At 42.4% G+C, this 21044-nt stretch overlaps 1 protein-coding gene across 2 annotated transcripts in view; it reads right to left on the reverse strand.

Annotated features, from left to right (window-relative positions):
• Positions 1-287: 287 nt before the first annotated feature.
• TSC22D2 (TSC22 domain family member 2) overlaps positions 288-21044 on the reverse strand; it is a 61543-nt gene continuing 40786 nt past the window's right edge. For both annotated transcript variants that reach the window (XM_075340761.1, XM_075340763.1), the window contains 2 exons: positions 5170-5221; positions 288-2538 (listed from right to left, as the gene is read on the reverse strand). In XM_075340761.1, coding sequence (XP_075196876.1) covers positions 2272-2538; positions 5170-5221 — 319 coding nt within the window. In that variant the 3' untranslated portion in view covers positions 288-2271. The remainder of the gene's footprint in view (positions 2539-5169; positions 5222-21044) is intronic.

Here is a 21044-nt window from a genome sequence, read left to right on the forward strand (position 1 = left end):
GCAATTCTTTTGAACAAAAAGAAATAAAATCACGAGACAATCCCTTTGACGTAGAAAAGAATGGCTTGCAATGAAGGTATGGTATACAAATAAATACTAGAATACGTGGAACATATTCTACAGTCACATATTTGAACAAAACTGCAATTTAATAATTTCATAAAAGGGTGTTAAAATAGATATCTTCACAATAATTGGACAGATGTGAATGACTAGAAACAAACAGATGTGCTAGCAGATTTATGAAATGTATTTTGGTAAATGGAAATACTCCTTATACACTGCACTCAATCTGCATGTAGAATTTATTAAATACATTAAAATCTGCAATGTAACAAAACTTTGTTTTCTGCATACGAAATTCATAACACCATTTTAAATGAACAAAAGATGGCTCACTTTAATTTTTTTTTTTTTCTTTTCGTCTTTTGCTTAAACAGCTAGCGTACATTTTACACTAGCTCATCTCCTCCGACACCGGCTGTTTGCTCTGTTTATTGGACGCAGTTCACAGATTACATATACAATAAGAGTGCTGGACAAAAACATGAGGTACGAAAGTGGTTCAGAGATAATAGGTCATGCAGATCATGCTAAACAGCAAAAAAGGAAAAATAATGTGAATGATAGAACACTGAATAAAAATACAGAGAATGTGCATAAAGTAAAAAAAAAAAAAAAGTTACACAGCTTTGCTTCTTTGGTTACAAAGTAGGTTGAACAATTTCACAGTTTTTTTTGTTTTATCCCACCCTGAAAAAAAAAAAATTATAATAATTCACATAAATTTTCTAAAAAGCATAGGAATCATGGCAATTTTTTTTTATTCCTCCCACACTTGGAAAGAAGAGAAAAAGAACAAAGTTTTCTTCATCAAAATAGCTAATCTATCATTTATTTTAGTATCACAACTGTCGCTCTCCTGTACAGGTGCAATAGGTTTCCATACTTACTCTTTACAAAATTTACATTCAGACTGGATCTTTTCTATTGTAAAATAAATACCAAGAAGATTGCTGTTAGTGTTAGATATACATATATATGCCTGGATAGGTATGCTCAGTTATTGCCCTATCAGATGCAATCCTGCTTTCTCTACTATTTATGATAGATTTACATTTATTCTCTATATAAAAGGAAAATAAAATAAAGAGTGTCTGTGACATTGTTCATACATATTAAGAAAATAGCAGCCCTGTAATAAATAAAACACAAACATTTAAATGAAACTAAAAAGAGGCAAAAAAAAAAGTTACTTAAAGTACGGTGGCTCTCGCTAGGAATACGATGATTAGTTTTGCTTACATAGAACTGAAAACATGGCTCAGAGTATAGTCTAATAAAAAAACAAAAAACAAGAGCCACCAAAGCTCCTTAAGTAAGACCCATTGCTGGATATCAGACCTTAACTATCAGTTCAGGCAGCAGTTTATGTTTCAGAAAACCAACCATATAGCCCAAAAAATGATCAATTTAGAGAGTTGCTATATCTAACGCAGGAGAAGCAAATGATGCGCTGCTCCTTTAAGCCAACGAGCACGTCAATATAGGACAGGATACCTTCTACACATGCACAGCAATCTAGGATACAATTATGTTCTTCCATATTCAATGCAGATTGCAAGAAGCCCGCTACTATACAAAGATCCTGTTCTTATAAAAAGCGGGTTCCTTAAGATTGCAGATGAATTACATCACACCCCTTTAATAGTAGGCTGATTGGATATTAGACAATGGAGGCATCAAGCAGAAAGGATCAACACTTGTTCTCCATGATGGTACAAGCTCGTCATCCTTCGATGGTGGATGGTTTACGGCGACATTATCCATCATGCTTTTCCTAATACCATGGCTGGCTTTAGTACCAATGTAGCGCCATTTCTAACGGCATGCATTTTTCGCGTTTTCTAGAACATAAAGTGCTGCTCTTGACCAGGAGGATCTAGTGACCGGCACACATTCATTGTCAGTATTCAAAGAATGTATGTTTTTTGTATGTGAATGTATAGATGCACGTATATATAGACAGAGATTTTACCATTCATTTGTGTTAAAAACCTGATACGCAAAGCAATAGGCATCACCTCTCTCACAGCGAGAGATCAGGGAGTACGATTGTCTAATACTGAAAAGGCCGAACACACAAATGAAGCATGGCTACTTGCTCTTTTTTTTTTTTCATTTTTAAAGTGGAAAGAACAGCAGTGGCACACAAGGACAGATTGCTTTCAGATTTCTGAACGAGGCAAGAAAGCAGTTTTTGTACACTTTTTACGCCGAAGAAACATTCGGTTGCTGCGGGGGGTGTGCGGTCTGTGGAGCCGTGTGAGGAGCTGTAGTCACTGGAGGTGGCTGTTGACAGGTGCCAAGACCCACTTGGGTCGGAAGTTGAGACAGCTGATCGCTGTTAGAAAGGGATTTTAACAGTGCATTTTCACGTTCAAGTGTACAGTTTTTCTCTATTAAATCCTTTATTTGTTCCTTTAGGACTTCCACCTCTTCTCGCACCGCGTACATCAAATGGCTTTTTACCAGGTCCTAGAAGAATAAAAAGCTATAATTAATTGACCTTACATAGGCACTTTGTAAAAAAAGAGGGTTAAATTTACTGTGTCTAAAGTTGGATCAAATGAAAGAACCCGTGTGTCCAAGCGCTGGTATTTATAGCACAAAAATGCTGTGTTCAATAGAAAGCTAGACTTAATTTACTATGAAAACTCATGTCTGGAAATAAAGAACAGCTTCTCTTAAGTTGAGTTTGCCGTCCACCAAGTCTTTTTTTGTAACTATTTCACCTAGTGTTTTACCATCTAGTACCTTATATTTTTTAAACCATTGCAATGTCTCAGTCCAGCCCTCCAGACTACAAAAATCAATTTATAATATGAAAATAATCCTGTGTGGTTTACCCTGCAGAGTTTAATAAAATATGCAAATATTGAAATTTTTCATTTTTTCTTTGTATGCTCTTTACAAATGGTAATATGTTGTAAATAAGAGGCCCAATACTGACCCCTGTGCTACCCCACTATTAACTGACCCAGAGTATGTTCCATTTATAACCACCCTATGATTCTGGTCGCTGAACCAGTTATACCAATTACACATTTTCTCCAAATTCCATGCTTTTCATTTCATGTACTAACCCCTTTATGTGGCACACCATTAAATGACTTTGAAATGACCAGATATAAAACATTCATAGAGATATTTTGGTCCAGTCTGAAACTTGCATCCTCAAATAAGCTACTTCGATTAGTCTAAAAAGGCCTGATTCTCCAAACCGATTATGCTGGATTATTCTTAAAATGCTCCAGGATAACATCCCTTATAAAACCCTCAAAAAGGATTTTGCCCACAGTAAGAGGTTAAATTTATGGGCATATACATTTCCAGGTTGAGATTATCACCATTTTACTTTGCTTCTAACAGACATTAGATGGCTACAGGCTGAACTTTTAATCTCGGTCAGCCAAGCATACATACCAAATGTGTCTTCTAGGGGTACAAAAAATTAGGCAGGCAGAATCCCAACTTGTTTGATCTTACTTTACTGGTGGGAATGTTACGCTGCCTCCTTACACAATATCGCTAGCAATTACTCCCAAGGAGCTATTACCACCACTTCAATCTATATTTTCTCAGCAAGGGCAACAGTGGTTAAAAACTTAGCTTTTAATTACTATGGTTAAACTATAAAAAAAAACAAAAAAAAAAACACACCCAAGACATATAAGACAGACAAAATATTATTCAGATATATTCCCAGACACAGAGCGCCACATGCGGCCAGTATCTACATATTGTATCCCTGCTCCCCTGATGAATAAGACGAAATGCGTCGGAAAGTGTTGTTGGGAGCATCTATCCATGACCTGTGTTATGGGAGGGTATTGGAGTAAACAGTCCCCCTCACCTACCAGGACAAAGGAATCATACGGTGAACACTCCTGGGCCATGAGACAACTGGGTGAGACTGTTCCTGTTATTAGTCCAATTGAAAATCAAAAACGGTCCGTGGAGCCTCTGTTAGGAGTCTCGACACAGAAAATAGCCATATAACCCTCCGGGAAGGACCCAGCCAAGGAGTGGCTCTTTTCAGGAGACCACCATAACCACCAGGGACATTGCCAAATCGGGAGTTCTTGATCGCATTAAGACCCAATTGAGACATGTCATTTTCTGGTTCTGCCACTTACTTGATGTGAATCGGTTATACCTCTGAACTCTGAATTGAATGTTTTGTCTGTCTTTAAGACTATGTGCGCACTTTGCGTTTTTCATGTGTTTCCGCAGCTTTTTGAACTGCAGCGTTTTAATGCCAAAATGCATGCGTTTTGATTTTCAAGCTAAGTCTATGGGAAATTGTGATTTCCTGTGCGCACAATGCTGTTAACGCGTTTCAGTTGCAGAAAATTTGGCAAAAACTCAGCGTCTAAAGAAGCAACATGTCAATTGTTTTTGCCATTTTGGCATCGTTTTGTTAACATTAGAGACAATGAGAACTTTCAAAATGCATCTTAAATCAAAATCCCAGCGTTTAACATGCTTTTTAGACAAAATAAAAGCATGAGTGTTAGACTTTATAATAAGGGCACGATATGTCCCTTTACACACACACAGTCCGACAATTTATTGAAAATCCATAATTTGATGTTATTTTATGCATAAATATTTGAACACAGTTAATTTTAATAAAATTAGCTAATTTGTGTATGATTTTACTCATGTTATTTGTTATTGTTTTTTTTATAGTGTTTGAATGTTTAAACTTTATTTAGTAGTGTATTTGTAATCAAAACGCATCTGACTAAGCAATGAAAAACCATGTAAATTGCGGTAAAAACGCGGCTAAAAGTATATGTTTAGCGTTTTTGTGGTCAAAACCAAATTTGACAAAGACAATTTCTGCCGGAGGATGCGTTTAGAACTGCAAGTAACTCAATGCAAAGTGCGCACATAGCTTTTAAATTACCATGGTTAAAAACTGTAAAAACGCATACGAAATAAGGCTAAGTTATAACCACTTACACAATAGCCTGACTGATGACCTTTCAAAATTTACAAATTCAGTAGGTTTAGCTGAGCTTCATAAAATAAATCTACTTCGTTTCATGATGTCTAGATCAATGGCAGACTTGCAACTGGTTTCTTAATCAATGAACTTACCATGGCCTGCTCTATCTTGTTATCGATGGCTACAACATTCGCACTCGTTGAACTGAGGGAAGAGAAAAACAAAATATATATGAATTACATTTTGCTGCATTGCTGGGGTACAAACCAATAGTTTTAAGACTTAAAAAGCCATCTCCAAGATCCTCTCCCAATATGTAGTGGGAATTATAATACCACCTCCACTTAGAAAAAGTAGTATAGTTCTTCTGATTTGTCATTTGTGTAGGGCATTGAAGTAGCTTAGGTATCCATGGTTACAACCACTGTCACTATATAAATGGTCGCAACAATGGATCGCTAAGGGGTGCTTCACACACAGCGAGATCGCTGCCGAGATCGCTGCCTAGTCACTGTTTTTGTGACGCAGCAGTGACCTCATTAGCGATCTCGCTGTGTGTGACACTGAGCAGCGATCTGGCCCCTGCTGTGAGATCGCAGCTCGTTACACACAGCCCTGGTTCGTTTTTTTATTGTTGCTCTCCCGCTGTGACGCACACATCGCTGTGTGACAGCGACGAAATGAAGCGAGCAGAGAGCAGGAGCCGGCATCTGGCAGCTGCGGTAAGCTGTAACCAGGGTAAACATCGGGTAACCAAGGTGGTTACCTGATATTTACCTTCGTTACCAGCCTCCGCCGCTCTCACGCTGCCGGCTCCTGCTCTCTGCACATGTAGCTGCAGTACACATCGGGTTAATTAACCCGATGTGTACTGTAGCTAGGAGAGCAGGGAGCCAGCGCTACGCAGTGTGCGCGGCTCTCTGCACATGTAGCGACGTTATGATCGCTGCTGCGTCGCTGTGTTTGACAGCTAAGCAGCGATCATAACAGCGACATACAAGGTCGCTGTTGCGTCACATAAAATGGTGACGTAACAGCGACGTCGTTGTCGCTATGTGTGAACCCAGCATTAGTTGCAATGCCCTGTACATGAGATTAGCTATGTTGCTTATCAGAAAAGCTATACTACTTTTCTAAATTTGATTACTACTACTACTACACCTACTACACATTGAGATAGGATCTTTATTAAGCCTGACATTACAAATAGCAACATGGAAATTGTTAACTGCTTTTCTTTGTGTCAAAGAAAAAAAAAAAAAAAAACTAATTTGGCTTAGGCTGCTTTCACACATCCGGTTTGCGCTGAGCGGCACAATCTGGCTCAAAAACATTATGTAACGGATGCGGCGAAAAGAACGGATCCTTTGCATAAGTTTTTCCATGCAGCCCGTCCGTTTTTTGATGGATGTGGCTTGATACTGAGCATGTGCAGTACAAAGAAAACGCATCCGGCATCCATAGGCTTGCATTGTAAATAATGTCGCATCGCGCCAGATCTGGCGCGATGCGTTTTTTTTGCTGCACAAAAACCGTGCCAGGCAACGTTCCATCTGGCCGCCGCATGGGCCAAATATGCCGCATCTGGCAAAAAACGGACGCAACGCAAGGCCATGCGGCACAATATGGCGTTAATGCAAGTGTGCGGGAAAAACGCAACCAGCGGCAAAAAAAAAAAAAGCGTTGCGTTTTTTCGGCAGAGCACCGTATTGTGCCGCACGGCAAAAAACGGATGTGTGAAAGCAGCCTAATAAGAACAGATTTTAGAGATAGAAACATCAATTCACAAAAAAAAAACTAATAAAATAAATAAAAAATGCTAAGAGGGTGTAATGAGTGCAAGAACCATCACCCTTGCACCTAGTCACTGAGCTCATTAGCAAATGATAAAAGATCTTTAGAAATACTTTTTCTAAAGCTCTCTTTATATATGCAACTAGATGCTGGGACAGGCAGGGATTAGCAATTTGCACTCAAAACTGCTCGTGGCTCTGGGTACAGATTGCACCTGACAGGTTCCCTTTAATAAAAATGCAGTTTCAATAAGCAAAACAAATTACAGATCTGTGTTCCCTATAACAGGGCTGTGACAACATACTGCTGGTACCCATACTGGATCCACTTCTGTGCCAGCAGCTAAATACACAAGTGACAGGTGAAACCTACTGGGATGGCCATCAGCAATATCTGCCAGCTTTTGTGAGGTTTACAGGTTATACATTACTTACAGTAGCAATGACAATAAATGAGATTTCTATTCTCGGGTCATTTAATAACCAGCTTCATACTGACGGTCAGTCCTGCCCTGGGTGACTAGGACAAGCCAGTGTAATTAGATGTTCAATAAATAGGTCATTTTTACCATCATTGTAACTTTCCACCACAAGAGCTTGCACGCTATAGGACTTTGTATAAATGACCAGAGACGTCTGACCTCTAATTGCAAATAAAGGTTTCTGTACCAAATATTAACTTCTGTTTTTCTCTTGTATCAAATAGAAAAATGTGGATTTTCTGGTTTATTTAATTCTGTCTGTCACAGTTGACTTGTACCTACGCTAAAAATTACAGACCTCATTTCTTTGTAGGTGGGAAAACCTGCAAGATTCGCAGTGTATCAAATACTTATATTCCCCACTGTATACACCAATATAATCAGAAGGGAAAAAATGAAAAAAAAAAAACAAAACAAACAAAAACAAAACCAAAACATCCCCCTATCCAACACACAAAAAGTAAGGCTTTTAAATGCAACAAATTTGATAATAGACCTGGATCAATAGTACCTGAAATATTCCACAACTACAGATTTAGAAATATCAGGAGACTTAAAAAAAAAAAATTAAATGTTTCCCAAGATCAGGCAATAGGCAGAAAAAGTTAGGTTTTTTTCGCTTTATAAGACGCACCCCCAAATTTGGTGAAGGAAAAGAGAATTTTTTTTTAATGGTAAATGGGGTTCGTCTTATAATGCCAGTGTCCGTCTAGCAAATCATATAAGGTATATGTCCCTCATAGCCCCCCATCCTAAAACTAGCCCCCTTAATCTGGATATGGCCCCCTTATATTGAATATAGCCCCCCACGGATGGCACACGGCCCCCTATGGATGGCACACGGCCCCCTATGGATGGCACACGGCCCCCCTGTGCTGCCCATTGCCCCCTATGGATGGCACACGTCCCCCTGTGCTGCCCATGGCCCCCTATGGATGGCACACATCCCCCTGTGTTTGATATGGCCCCCATGCTGCTGCCCATAGTAAAATAAAAAAAAAAAAATAAAAAAAAAAAGAAAAAAACTTTACTTCTCTTCTCCAGTGCTCTCCTCCTGTGTCTCCCTCCATGCTGCTGAGCTCCTGCACTTCCTGGTTCTCTGTGCCGGTCATGTGATTGGCACAGCAGTGACATCTCTGCGTGCCTGATCACAGCGGCAGCAGGGAGATCGGGAGATCAGCGCTGGAAGAGGTAAGTAAAGAGTTTATTTTACTATGGGCAGCAGCATGGGGGCCATATCTAACACAGGGGGGCATGTGCCATCAAAGGGGGGCACAGGCACAATATGCGCCGCTCCCCGAACCCATCACCGCGGTGCGGTTTCAGCACCACGGTGGACAGCTGCAGTACATATATGAGCGGGAGCAGGAGCTCTCCCGCTGCCTCCTGCAGCCTATACCAGCCTGCCTCAGCCTCCAGCACCTCCCCTGAGCCCTGCAGTATATAATCCGTATACTTCTATACATTTTTCTCTCCCCTTCCTGACATTCACTGTACATGTACATTATTCAGCTATCATCGCGTCTTAACTGCGTTGCATAAAGTTGCGCTCCGCCACTACTGTTAACCTGTGAAATGCTGTAGTCGCTCTCCAATCGTAGCATTTAGACCAGGGCACCATGATCTTTTTAAAGAGCCGAATATCGAATATACATACACAATATCTAGTATGTGTCACCATGTTTCTCGGAATCATCCAGACATTTAAAATTAAAAAGTGCAAGAATACAGTAATGCAAGAACGATAGAGATCCATCTATCAGCAAGAATGGTAAACAGTTCAGCGGAAAACAAAAACATGACTGCAATAATGCAGGCCAGTGTACTTCATGCGCCATCAATAAGCCAACAGGTTTGCGAAACCGTTCACTATGTAGCCATTAAACAGATGGAAAACTCGTGCCAATGTTGGGAATTCATTCAGTCTCCAGCTAACATATGATAAATATACTGTATAGCTAAAAATGATAATCGCCTCTCCAAAAGGAAAAACACAACTCTGGGGCCACCTATTGGACGTAGCAATCCAAAAATGCAATATGGGACCCTTTAAACGAATAAGAAGCTTAGACAACTACACAAAGTACAGGGCGGGCCATTAATATGGATACACCTAAATAAAATGGGAATGGTTGCTGATATCAACTTCCTGTTTATGGCTCAGTATATAGGAGGGGGGGAAACGTTTCAAGATGGGTGGTGACCATGGTGGCCATTTGAGATACAACTATTTTTTCCCACTTATAAAATGTGTTGAAAGTGCTGCCCATTGGCGTTGGATTGTCAATGCAACACTCTTCTCCCACTCTTGACACAATGATGGCAACACCGCAGAAATGCTAACATAGGCTTCCAGTATCTGTTGTTTCAGATGCTGCAAATCTTGTATCTTCACAGCATAGACAATTGCCTTCAGATGACCCCTAAGATAAAAGTCTAAGGAGGTCAAGATCAGGAGACCTTGGTGGCCATTCAACTGGCCCACGATGACCAATCCACTTCCCAGGACACTGTTCATATAGGAATGCTTGGACCTGACACCCATAATGTGGTGGTGCACCATCACAGGTCCGAGCATTCCTACAAGAACAGTGTCCTGGAAAGTGGATTGGTCATCGTGGGCCGTTCAAATGGCCACCAAGGTCTCCTGATCTTGACCTCCTTAGACTTTTATCTTAGGGGTCATCTGAAGGCAATTGTCTATGCTATGAAGATACAAGATGTGCAGCATCTGAAACAACGGATACTGTATTTATGGTGCATATGTTGAACAGGTATCACAGACACAATGCATATTGCTTAACCCCTTAATGATCAATACAACTTAAAACTGACTTGATAAGTTTAAAAAAACAGCATACCTCTATGCGTGAAAATTCAGTAGCTGTCCACTATCGCCAAAAACCTGCTGAATCAGTCACAAATGGTGATGGCAGCCATCATGGCCTTTTTACCCCTTTAATGCTGTCAATGTCTGCAGCATCTAGAAGGTTAACAGTTGTGGGGGCACCCTGAGAGGATTGTGTGGTCCTGATTGCCACAGCAATTCACAGCCTTTAGAAAGTCTGCCGGCGATCGTTAACTGTTCAGAAGCTAGCAAAAGTTTTTCTTTACATTTCCTTTAAAAATGTAGCAGAAGTTTTTCCACTTAAAAAAATAATTCTTCTAAACATCCTAACAAAATAACATTTTACACCACATGGTGATTATGTGCATGCGGTAAATAGCCACACAAAACAAAAGTTCTGTATTAACCCCTACTCTACCTTGGACTATCTATATATATCCAAGGTTATGTCCCCCGACATGTGGCTAACAGGCAAGGGTGGATCTGAGACCCACCCGCACCTGCTAACTACTTAGATTGCGCTGTGAAAATCTGACAGCGTGATTTAAATGGCTGCAGCAGTGATCTCGTCGTTCCCTGCTGCCATCGGCGGCCCTTGCACCATGGTGTTGCTATGGTAGTGCAGGATCAGCTGATTAATTGACGCAACCATGCCTCACTTCCTGTGAGTGCCGACTGTGCTGGAATGTGCAGCCATAAAGTCCCCTATGGGGACAACTAAAATCAAAGTTAAAAAAAACAAAAACAGAAAAAAAAAAAAAAAAAAACACACAAACTAAAATTTTATCACTCCCAGTTTCGCTCCATTGAAAAAAAAAATATAAATACTTTGTATCGCTGCTTTCAGAAATGCCCAATCAAAATATAAATAAAAGCAATTAATCTACCTGGTACACGGCGTAGCAAGAAGAAAAAATTTCAAAAACCAAAATTATGTTTTTTTGTTATTTTTAAATGCAATAATAGGCGTTTAAAACGTTGCATCTATGCAAAAATGGTATAATTAAAAACCATCAAGTCAAGATGCAAAAAAAATAAGCAGTCACGGAGCCCCAGATCCAGAAATGTGAACTCTACGGGTCTCAGACGAAAGCGCAGTCCTTTTTTTGGGCAAAGTTCTGAATTTCTAATTTGTTTTTCAAAAGTAAACCTATACATGTTTGGTATCAACGAACCCGTACTGACTTGAGGCATCATATTGACACGTCAATTTTACCATATAGTGAGCGTGGTAAAAGACCCCAAAAACAATAGTGCAATTGCACTATTGCCATTTCACCGCACTTGGAATTTTTTTTCCCTTTAGCCAGTACACTATATGGTAAAACTTATGGTTTCATTCAAAATTACAACTCGTCCCACAAAAAAACAAGCCCTCATATGGCAAGATTGATGAAAAAATTAAAAAAAGTTATGCCTCTTGGAAGAGTGGGTTGAAGGCGTTAAAAGGGATAATCAAAGTTTGAAAATTGCTTTTTTTTTTTTTTTAAATGTCAATTTTTTTTTATAAGTAAATGCAAAACATATCAAACATACATTATAAAATATGTCTCATGAAAGACTCAATCACTGGGAAATGTTGAAACATTGTAAGTGTAATTGCCATACAGTAACACTGGTGAGATTAGAATAATTTCGCCTGGTCACCAAGGGGTTAATGTACCTGTCATTCCTATGTAAGCTTCAGCTCCTCCAATAATGAGGAAAACCTACGCACTGAAGACAGATTTTACCCAAGAATTAAGTGTGAAAAAGCCTAGGGGGTTGAGGATATATATAAGTTTTTACTCTCAATTTATATTACTATGAACCCAGCAAGAAAGAAATGCGGCCATCAGGGAAATAACTTACAATTCTGCCGCTTTTTCTGTGCTGCATTCATAGCACAATCATTTAAATAAAAAAATAATCTTGCAGTTTTCACACAGGCCACAGGCTTTTTAGTCTTATAGTTGTCTTTTCAGGAAGAGTTGACAGCAGTTTCCTTATCAGCAGAGGCAGAATAAAGCTGGTGTCACACTAAGCGACAGCGACAACGACGTCGCTGTTACGTCACCATTTTCGGTGACGTAACAGCGACCTTGTGTCGCTGTTATGATCGCTGCTTAGCTGTCAAACACAGCAGAAGCAGCGATCATAACGTCGCTACATGTGCAGAGAGCAGGGAGCCGCGCTTAGCGCTGGCTCCTTGCTCTCCTAGGTGCAATACACATCGGGTTAATTAACCTGATGTGTGCTGCAGCTACATGTCACAGTGCAGAGAGCAGGGAGCCGCGCGCACTGCTTAGCGCTGGCTCCTTGCTCTCCTTGCTACAGTATACATCGGGTTAATTACCCGATGCATACTGCAGCCACATGTCACAGTGCAGGAGCCGGCACTGGCAGCAAGAGCGGAGGCTGGTAACCAGCGTAAACATCGGGTAACTAGGGAAAGGTCTTCCCTTGGTTACCCGATGTTTACGCTGGTTACAGCTTACCGCAGCTGCCAGTGCCGGCTCCTGATCGCTTCATTTTGTCGCTCTCTGGCTGTCACACACAGCGATGTGTGTGTCACAGCGGGAGAGTGACGACCAAAAAATGAAGCTGGACATTCAGCAACGACCGGCGACCTCACAGCAGGGGCCAGGTCGTTGCTGGATGTCACACACAGCGACAGCGACGTCGCTGCAACGTCACAGAAAATGGTGACGTAGCAGCGACGTCGTTGTCGTCGTCGTTATGTGTGACACCAGCTTTAGGCTATGTGCGCACGTTGCGTAAATACATGCAGTTACGCGGCGCTTTGTAGCGCAGCGTAACTGCATGCGTCCTGCGTCCCCTGCACAGTCTATGGAGATTGTGCAGGGGCCGTGCGCACGTGGCGTTTTAGAGCGCAGCGCTTCGGCTACTGCCGAAGCGCTGCGTTCTAAGAAGTGACATGTCACTTCTTCCGTGCGCTTTGCCGGCAGCTCCTGCTCTGTCTATGGCAGGAGCTGCAGGCAGAGCGCATGGAATCGGCGCTCACTACGGACATTTCTGCAGCGATTTAAAGCGCACATGTGCTCTTCAGATCACTGCAGAAATTTCTGCAGGGCTAGTACGCAACGTGCGCACATAGCCTTACAATGTCAGAAGACACCTCTATACACAGCTGATAACACTGGATGCACTCTAATCACAATACAGGAGCGGCTGTGACAATGACCTCTGCCTTCAATGCAAAAGGTGTCAGTCTGTTCATTATGAAAGGACAATTCTAAAGCTAGGTTTACACACTGAGACTTTCTAGCGATCCAACCTGCGATCTCAACCTAGCCGGGATCGCTACAAAGTCTCTGGTGAGCTGTCAAACAGGCAGACCTGGCCAACGACCTAACAGCGATCCGGACCTGCAGAGCGACTAGCTGGTCGTTGGGGACGTGTCAAAAAAGCAGGTGAACTTCACCCTACTTCATTTAATGACGCGCGGCTCTGTGTGCCGTGTAAATAAATAAATAAATAATTAAAAAATCCGGCGTGCGGTCCCCCCCTATTTTAATACCAGCCAGATAAAGCCATACGGCTGCAGGCTGGTATTCTCAGGATGGGGAGCCCCACGTTATGGGGAGCCCCCCAGCCTAACAATATCAGCCAACAGCCGCCCAGAATTGCCGCATACATTAGATGCGACAGTTCTGGGACTGTACCCGGCTCTTCCCGATTTGCCCTGGTGCGTTGGCAAATCGGGGTAATAAAGAGTTATTGGCAGCCCATAGCTGCCAATAAGTCCTAGATTAATCATGTCAGGCGTCTCCCAGAGATACCTTCCATGATTAATCTGTAAGTGACAGTAAATAAACACACACACGAAAAATCCTTTATTAGAAATTAAAAACACAAACACATTCCCTCATTACCAATTTATTACCCACAACAAAGCCCTCCATGTCCGGCTTAATCCACGGTCCTCCAGCGTTGCATCCAGCTCTGCTGCATGCAGGTGATAGGAGCAGCAGAAGACACAGCCACTCCGGTCACCTCCACGCAGGTAATGAAGAGAGCCGTGTGATCGGCTGATCTGTCACTGAGGTTACCTGGATCCAGCGGTGGCCGCGATTAACCTCAGTGACATCAGCTGATCGCGCTATTCCCTTCATTAGCTGCGTGGAGCTGACAGGAGCGGATGTGTCTTCTGCAGCTCCTGTCACCTCCATGCAGCAGAGCTGGATGCGACGCTGGAGGTCCGTGGATTACGCCGGACATGGAGGGCTTTGTTGTGGGTAATAAATTGGTAATGAGGGAATTTGTTTGTGTTTTTTTATTTCTAATAAAGGATTTTTTCGGGTGTGTGTGTGTTTATTTACTGTAATTTACAGATTAATCATGGAAGGTATCTCTGGGAGACGCCTGACATGATTAATCTAGGACTTATTGGCAGCTATGGGCTGCCAATAACTCTTTATTACCCCGATTTGCCAACGCACCAGGGCAAATCGGGAAGAGCCGGGTACAGTCCCAGAACTGTCGCATCTAATGTATGCGGCAATTCTGGGTGGCTGCTGACTGATATATTGTTAGGCTGGGGGGCTCCCCATAACGTGGAGCTCCCCATCCTGAGAATACCAGCCTGCAGCCGTATGGCTTTATCTGGCTGGAATTAAAATAGGGGGGACCGCACGCCGGATTTTTTAATTATTTATTTTACTGCACAGTATAGACACGCCCACCGGCTGCTGTGATTGGGTGCAGTGACACAGCTGTCACTCAGCGTGTGGGCGTGTCTTACTGCAACCAATCATATTTGCCGGTGGGCGGTGAAAAGCAGGGAATACGAGATTGTTTAATGAGCGGCCGGCTTTTTCAAAAAAGGAAAAGCCGCTGGAGCAGTGTGAATGCCGTGCAGCGCCGGTGATCGGGGAGTATGAGAGGGGGGGGGGGGGGGGGGGACACTTCAGTCACTCGGGGGTTTAGCGGTCACCGGTGAATCCTTCACAGGTGACCGCTAATCAGGATGCTACACAGAGAGCCGCGGAGTCGCTGTAAAGTCCCCTTTACACACAGACTTTGCTGCACAGCGGGAAACAAAGGCCCAAAGAATGGTCCTGATCGATTTGTAGCAATCACAACTTCACACCAGGGGCCAGGTCGCTGATATGTTTCACACACTGCAATGTCACAAAAACGGTGACGTTACAGCGATGTCGTTTGCGATGTTGCAGTGTGTAAAGCCACCTTAACATTGCCAAATAAAAACGGATATTGTGTGTATAAATATACACTCAGTATATCACAAAAGGGAGTACAGTCCTCACATTTTGTAAATATTTTATTAGATCTTTTCATGGGACAACACTTAAGGGAACCTGTCATCAGAAATTTAGTTTGAAACCTAAACGTTTCCCCCTCTGCAGCTCCTGGGCTGCATTCTAGCAATGTTCATGTTGTTTATTTTGGTCAGAAAGGGGGCACATAAAGACTTTATACAGTAGTACCTTTTTGTATTGAGATCTTGATAATGGTACACGGGGGCGGGCTGTCTGGTGGCAGTTAGTCTGCCTCCTATCGCTTTAGGCCGTCCCCCATCACTCCATTCCATACTTCAAGACGCTGCCCAGGACGCGGCCCATCTGGCCACCACTTGCACAGAACGCTGGTGACAGAGGGGAGAGCGTGGCCACGAGATGATGGGCGGGCACTTGCGATGCAATCTCAGCGCCGCCCATAACCTCGTGCCTGCGCACACGTGACCAGCGGTCCTCGCGTGTGCAGCACCTCGGGTGCAGTGGGCGGCGCCCTGAGATATGAAATTGCGCGATGGGGGGACGGCCTAAAGCGACAGGAGGCAGGATAACGGCCACCAGACAGCCCACCCCCGTGTACCATTATCAAGATTTCAATACAAAAAAAAGGTACCACTTTATAAAGTCTTTATTTTGGTCAGAAAGGGGGCACACAAACAACAGGAACCTTGCTAGAATGCAGCGGAGGCGCTGCAGAGGGGGAAACGTTTAAGTTTCAAGCTAAATTTCTGATGACCGACTCCCTTTAAGATGTGACACTTAGATACACTGTTATACAAGCTGACTTCTTTTACATTGTAAGGCCAGAGTCACACATCTCTCATTGAATCACCCGTCACAGACTCCCACTCGCCTGACAGGAGCGGGTCGGTTGCATGTATCTCTATGCAGCTGAGACGCTCCTGTCTGGACGGTATGCGGCAGTGACGGGTGATTTAATGAGAGACATGCACGAGTTACACACGAGGCACTCGCAAGGGTGACTGGCCTAATGTGGTGTGTGCCAGCCATTAATGGTCTAAACCGCTGGGAACAAGAGAGTACACCCCTAAGTGAAAATAGCCAAATTATGCTCAATTAACCATTTTCCCTCATCGATTTCATGTGACTCAGGTGTGAATGGAGATCAGGTTTGAAATTTAGTGTTAACACTCATACACTATCATACCGGTCACTGCAAGATCAACATGGCACCTCATAGTAAAAACTTCTGAGATCTGTAAAAAAAGAATTGTTTCGCTACATAAAGATGGCCTAGGCTGTAAGAAGATTGTCAACACCCTGACACTGTGCTGAAGCATGGTGGCCAATACCATACAGTAGTTTAACCAGACAGGTTCCTCTCAGAACGGTCTCGCCATGGTCTACCAAAGAAGCTGAGCGCTCAAAGTCATATCCAGGTGGTTATCTTTTCAAACTAGATATATGAGCGCTGCCAGAATTGGTGCAGAGTGTCCAGTGGTCTGATTGTGTCCAGCATATGTGGCTGCAACCAGTTGAGGGGTACACAGACATGTCTTATTTACAGTCAAGCATAGAGGTGGGCATGTCATGGGTGGGGCTGCATGAGTGCTGCCAGCTGTGGGGATCTTTAGTTCATTGGAGGGAACCATTAATGCCAACAAGTACTGTGACATACTGAAGCAAAGCATGATCCTTTTTTTTGGAAACTAGGCTGCAGGGCAGTATGCCAAGTTGATAATCCCAAAGACACCTCCAAGGTAACCACAGCCTTGGTAAAGAAACTGAGGGTTAAGTTGCTGGACTGGCAAAGCATGTCTCCAGACGTAATCCCTATTGAGCATCTCTGGGGAATCGTCAGTCTCGGAAGGTAGAGCGCAACGTCTCTAACATCCACCAGCTCTGTGGAGTCGTCATGGAGGATTCCACTGGGAACCTATGAAGCTCTAGTGAACGCCATCTGCCCAGCGGTTTAGAGATGTTAGAATGCTGTATATAAGAGCCCTCTGGTGGTGGTCACAGCTTATAGTCACCAATAAAATCTCAAAAAGCTTCGCTTTTGAATGAAACAAGCCTTAGTGCTCGATCACGTGTTTACAGAAAGCGAAGAGGGGAAGAAAAAGGCAGGATTTTACTGTACCAGCAAAGAAGTTGATATTTGTGAAATCTCATGTATATCAATGCCAAGCATTTTTTACCCAAATATAAAAAACAAAAAAAAAAAAAAGAAGAAGGAGAAGAAGAGGGGGGGATTAATAAGCATGCATGCAAAAAGTGTCAGGCTATGTGCGCACGTTGCGTAAAAACATGCAGTTACGCTGCGCTTTGTAGCGCAGCGTAACTGCATGCGTCCTGCGGCCCCTGCACAGTCTATGGAGATTGTGCAGGGGCCGTGCGCACGTGGCGTCTAAGAGCGCAGCGCTTCGGCTACTGCCGAAGCGCTGCGCAAAAAGAAGTGACATGTCACTTCTTTCCTGCGCTTTGCCGGCCGCTCCTGCTCTGTCTATGGCAGGAGCTGCAGGCAGAGCGCATGGAATCGGCGCTCACTACGGACATTTCTGCAGCGATCTAAAGCGCACATGTGCTCTTCAGATCGCTGCAGAAATTTCTGCAGGGCTTGTACGCAACGTGCGCACATAGCCTCAAGCTTTTACAAAGTATTTTTGCTGCCACCAGGCATTTTGGGTGCAGAAATAGCTACTTGCAAGTTCTTAACTTGAGCATATAATTTTAAGAGACACAAATAGAAAATCTTATTTACATTCTAGGAAACTCTTCTTGCCGTTTAAATTCACGGAAAATCCGTAATTAATGCTAATTGCAACACATCACAATTTACATCAGTTGAACACAAACTTGATGAGGAGATGAACCAGTCCAGTTTAGTAGCGTTTCCCCTCATTACCAGACATAGCAAGAATCACATCTAGAAGCCCGGGGAGAGAATCACCATGACACATACAATGGATCTACTAGATATTCTTATCACTTGTGTGAAGAACAAACCTGAGCAGACTTCCTTTGAAGACAAGTAGCCTTTATGACGAGCAAAGCATTCTTCACAACCATTGAGAACAGTTCTTTTATTTACATTTGGAATGGAAGAAAGTGTCACAGGTTTGATACATTGTTTGACTTTTCATTATCAGCACATACATGTTGATGCAGCAGAGGTATCGTGCATAATTATACAGTATATATTTTAGTGTGTGCGTGCACTCAAGAGATAGTTTACTGCATCAATATGTGGTGTTAAGGAAAAGTGCAGAAGTACATCAAACCTATGACAATGTGTGTATAATATATATATATATATATATATACACACACACACACACACACTGTACAAATATATATATATATATATATATATATATATATATATATATATATATATATATATATATATATATATATATATATATATATATATATACATATACACACACACACACACACACACACACACTGTACAAATATATAAATATATATATAAATATATAACACACTATACAAATATAAATATTATATATATATAAAACACACTATACAAATATAAATATATTATATATATTATATACACACACACACACACATACACACATACACACATACACACATACACACATACACACATACACACATACACACATACCTTTCCTTCATTACTAGAACTAGAACCCCTTTATTCAGCCAGCATATATTCATAATGCAGCGAATAACTTAAACAAGTATGTAATTGCCTTAGAATAAAAGCTTAAGCCTATTGCCATTTCTACAAGGCAAGGACCTGAAAAGTAGAGGAGCAAAAAGAAGGAACAAAAACCCATAAACTAAACTCACCAATAGGGTCGCACCCGGGCATCAGGGTGTGGAAACGAGGAGCCCATATAGGAACGTCTACATGCCATTTTGGCTTTTGCATTACTTCTAAAAAAGGGAAACAGCCTGAAAAGTGCAATGCTCACCAACCTTCCCTTCTGCACGTAGAGAATTGTGTGGACTTGTGCAATAGACTCGTGTGTCACCAAGACTGAGGAGCAAGGCTTTATCAGCAATGGGTGTGGAACTACCTGTCATTCCTCCAGACAAATGATCCATGTACATAAGGAGGAGGGGACGGCAGGGTTTACAACTCTTCACAGGCTTCTTGTGTTTCAGACCTCAGGAGGGGTATGATCATCCAAATTTCATTAGTATAAGTTGATCAAAACTAACAAACATACAGTATCAGACACGAGGTCATCTACTGAACATTAAAAAAGGCGATTTTTACATGAATAGGTTGATTGAGTTATGCAACCATACGGAGCACAAATTAGAGCTCAGATGTCATGCACACACCAGGCGGCAGGGCGTGATTATATCTGCACTGTTTTGAAAAATGCATGAGCACAACAATTAAATACAATATAGCAACATTTAGAATGACCATTACTGGGGATGGTGGGGACGTCACACGTAAACTGCGTGATCCGGTTAGATATTTGTATGAGTACAAACTGTCCGCAGAGGTAGGAGAGCCCACATCTACCAAACATGGAGGTGTCAGAAATGCCCAAGGTGAGAATATCCGTTCTATAGAGCATAACCACAAGATATAAAATAAGGCCATTTGTTAACTGGCTTCAGACATGTAGACTGCCGGTGTAGATGGCACAGTCTACATTCTCCTATCCCCATGATCAGAGGATGGAAAGCAGAAGTTTGTCATCATCACAGTACAAGCAGCAGATAGCATTACACCTTGTGTGATGCAGCAGCTCCTCCTGTAATCACAAGAGAAACTGGACAATGTACCGCATCACAAGCATTATCCTGCTAGGCCCCGCCAGCAGACAGGACAGCATATACTATACTATACATACATACATACATAGGAAACTGAGGACAATGTACTGCGTCACAAGCATTATCCTGCTAGGCCCCTGCAGCAGACAGGACAGCATATACATACATACATACATACATACATACATGGCAAACTGAGGACAATGTACTGCGTCACAAGCATTATCCTGCTAGGCCCCTGCAGCAGACAGGACAGCATATACATACATACATACATACATACATACATACATACATACATGGCAAACTGAGGACAATGTACTGCGTCACAAGCATTATCCTGCTAGGCCCCGCCAGCAGACAGGACAGCATATACTATACATACATACATACATGGCAAACTGAGGACAATGTACTGCGTCACAAGCATTATCCTGCTAGACCCCGCCAGCAGACAGGACAGCATATTCTATATACACATACAAGGGAAGCAGATGACGTCATGCTCTGATTACAGATTTCTTTTACACAAGTGTATATTTATAAAACATTAAGTCTTCTATAGTTTTCACACTGGTCACAGGGAGTATTCTGGAATTCTTGAAGTCTACATGTACACCTGTCTGTCCTTCACCTCCCACATACAATCTCTTGCCCGCTCCTGCCGCTTGCACCTCAGGAACATCTCTAGAATCTTCCCCTTTCTCACAATGGAAACAAAAACCCTCACCGTGGCCCTGATCCACTCTCGCCTCGACTACTGTAAGGCCCAAGCCACACGGCGAGAAAATCGGTGCGAGTGGAGTGCGATAAAACATTGCATTCCCCTCGGACCAATTCTAGCCTGTGTGTCAGCACATAAGCGATTATTTTCTCAGCCCTAATCGGACCGAG

This window comes from Anomaloglossus baeobatrachus, chromosome 3, assembly GCF_048569485.1.
Source record: "Anomaloglossus baeobatrachus isolate aAnoBae1 chromosome 3, aAnoBae1.hap1, whole genome shotgun sequence".
NCBI classification, from domain to species: Eukaryota; Metazoa; Chordata; class Amphibia; order Anura; family Aromobatidae; genus Anomaloglossus; species Anomaloglossus baeobatrachus.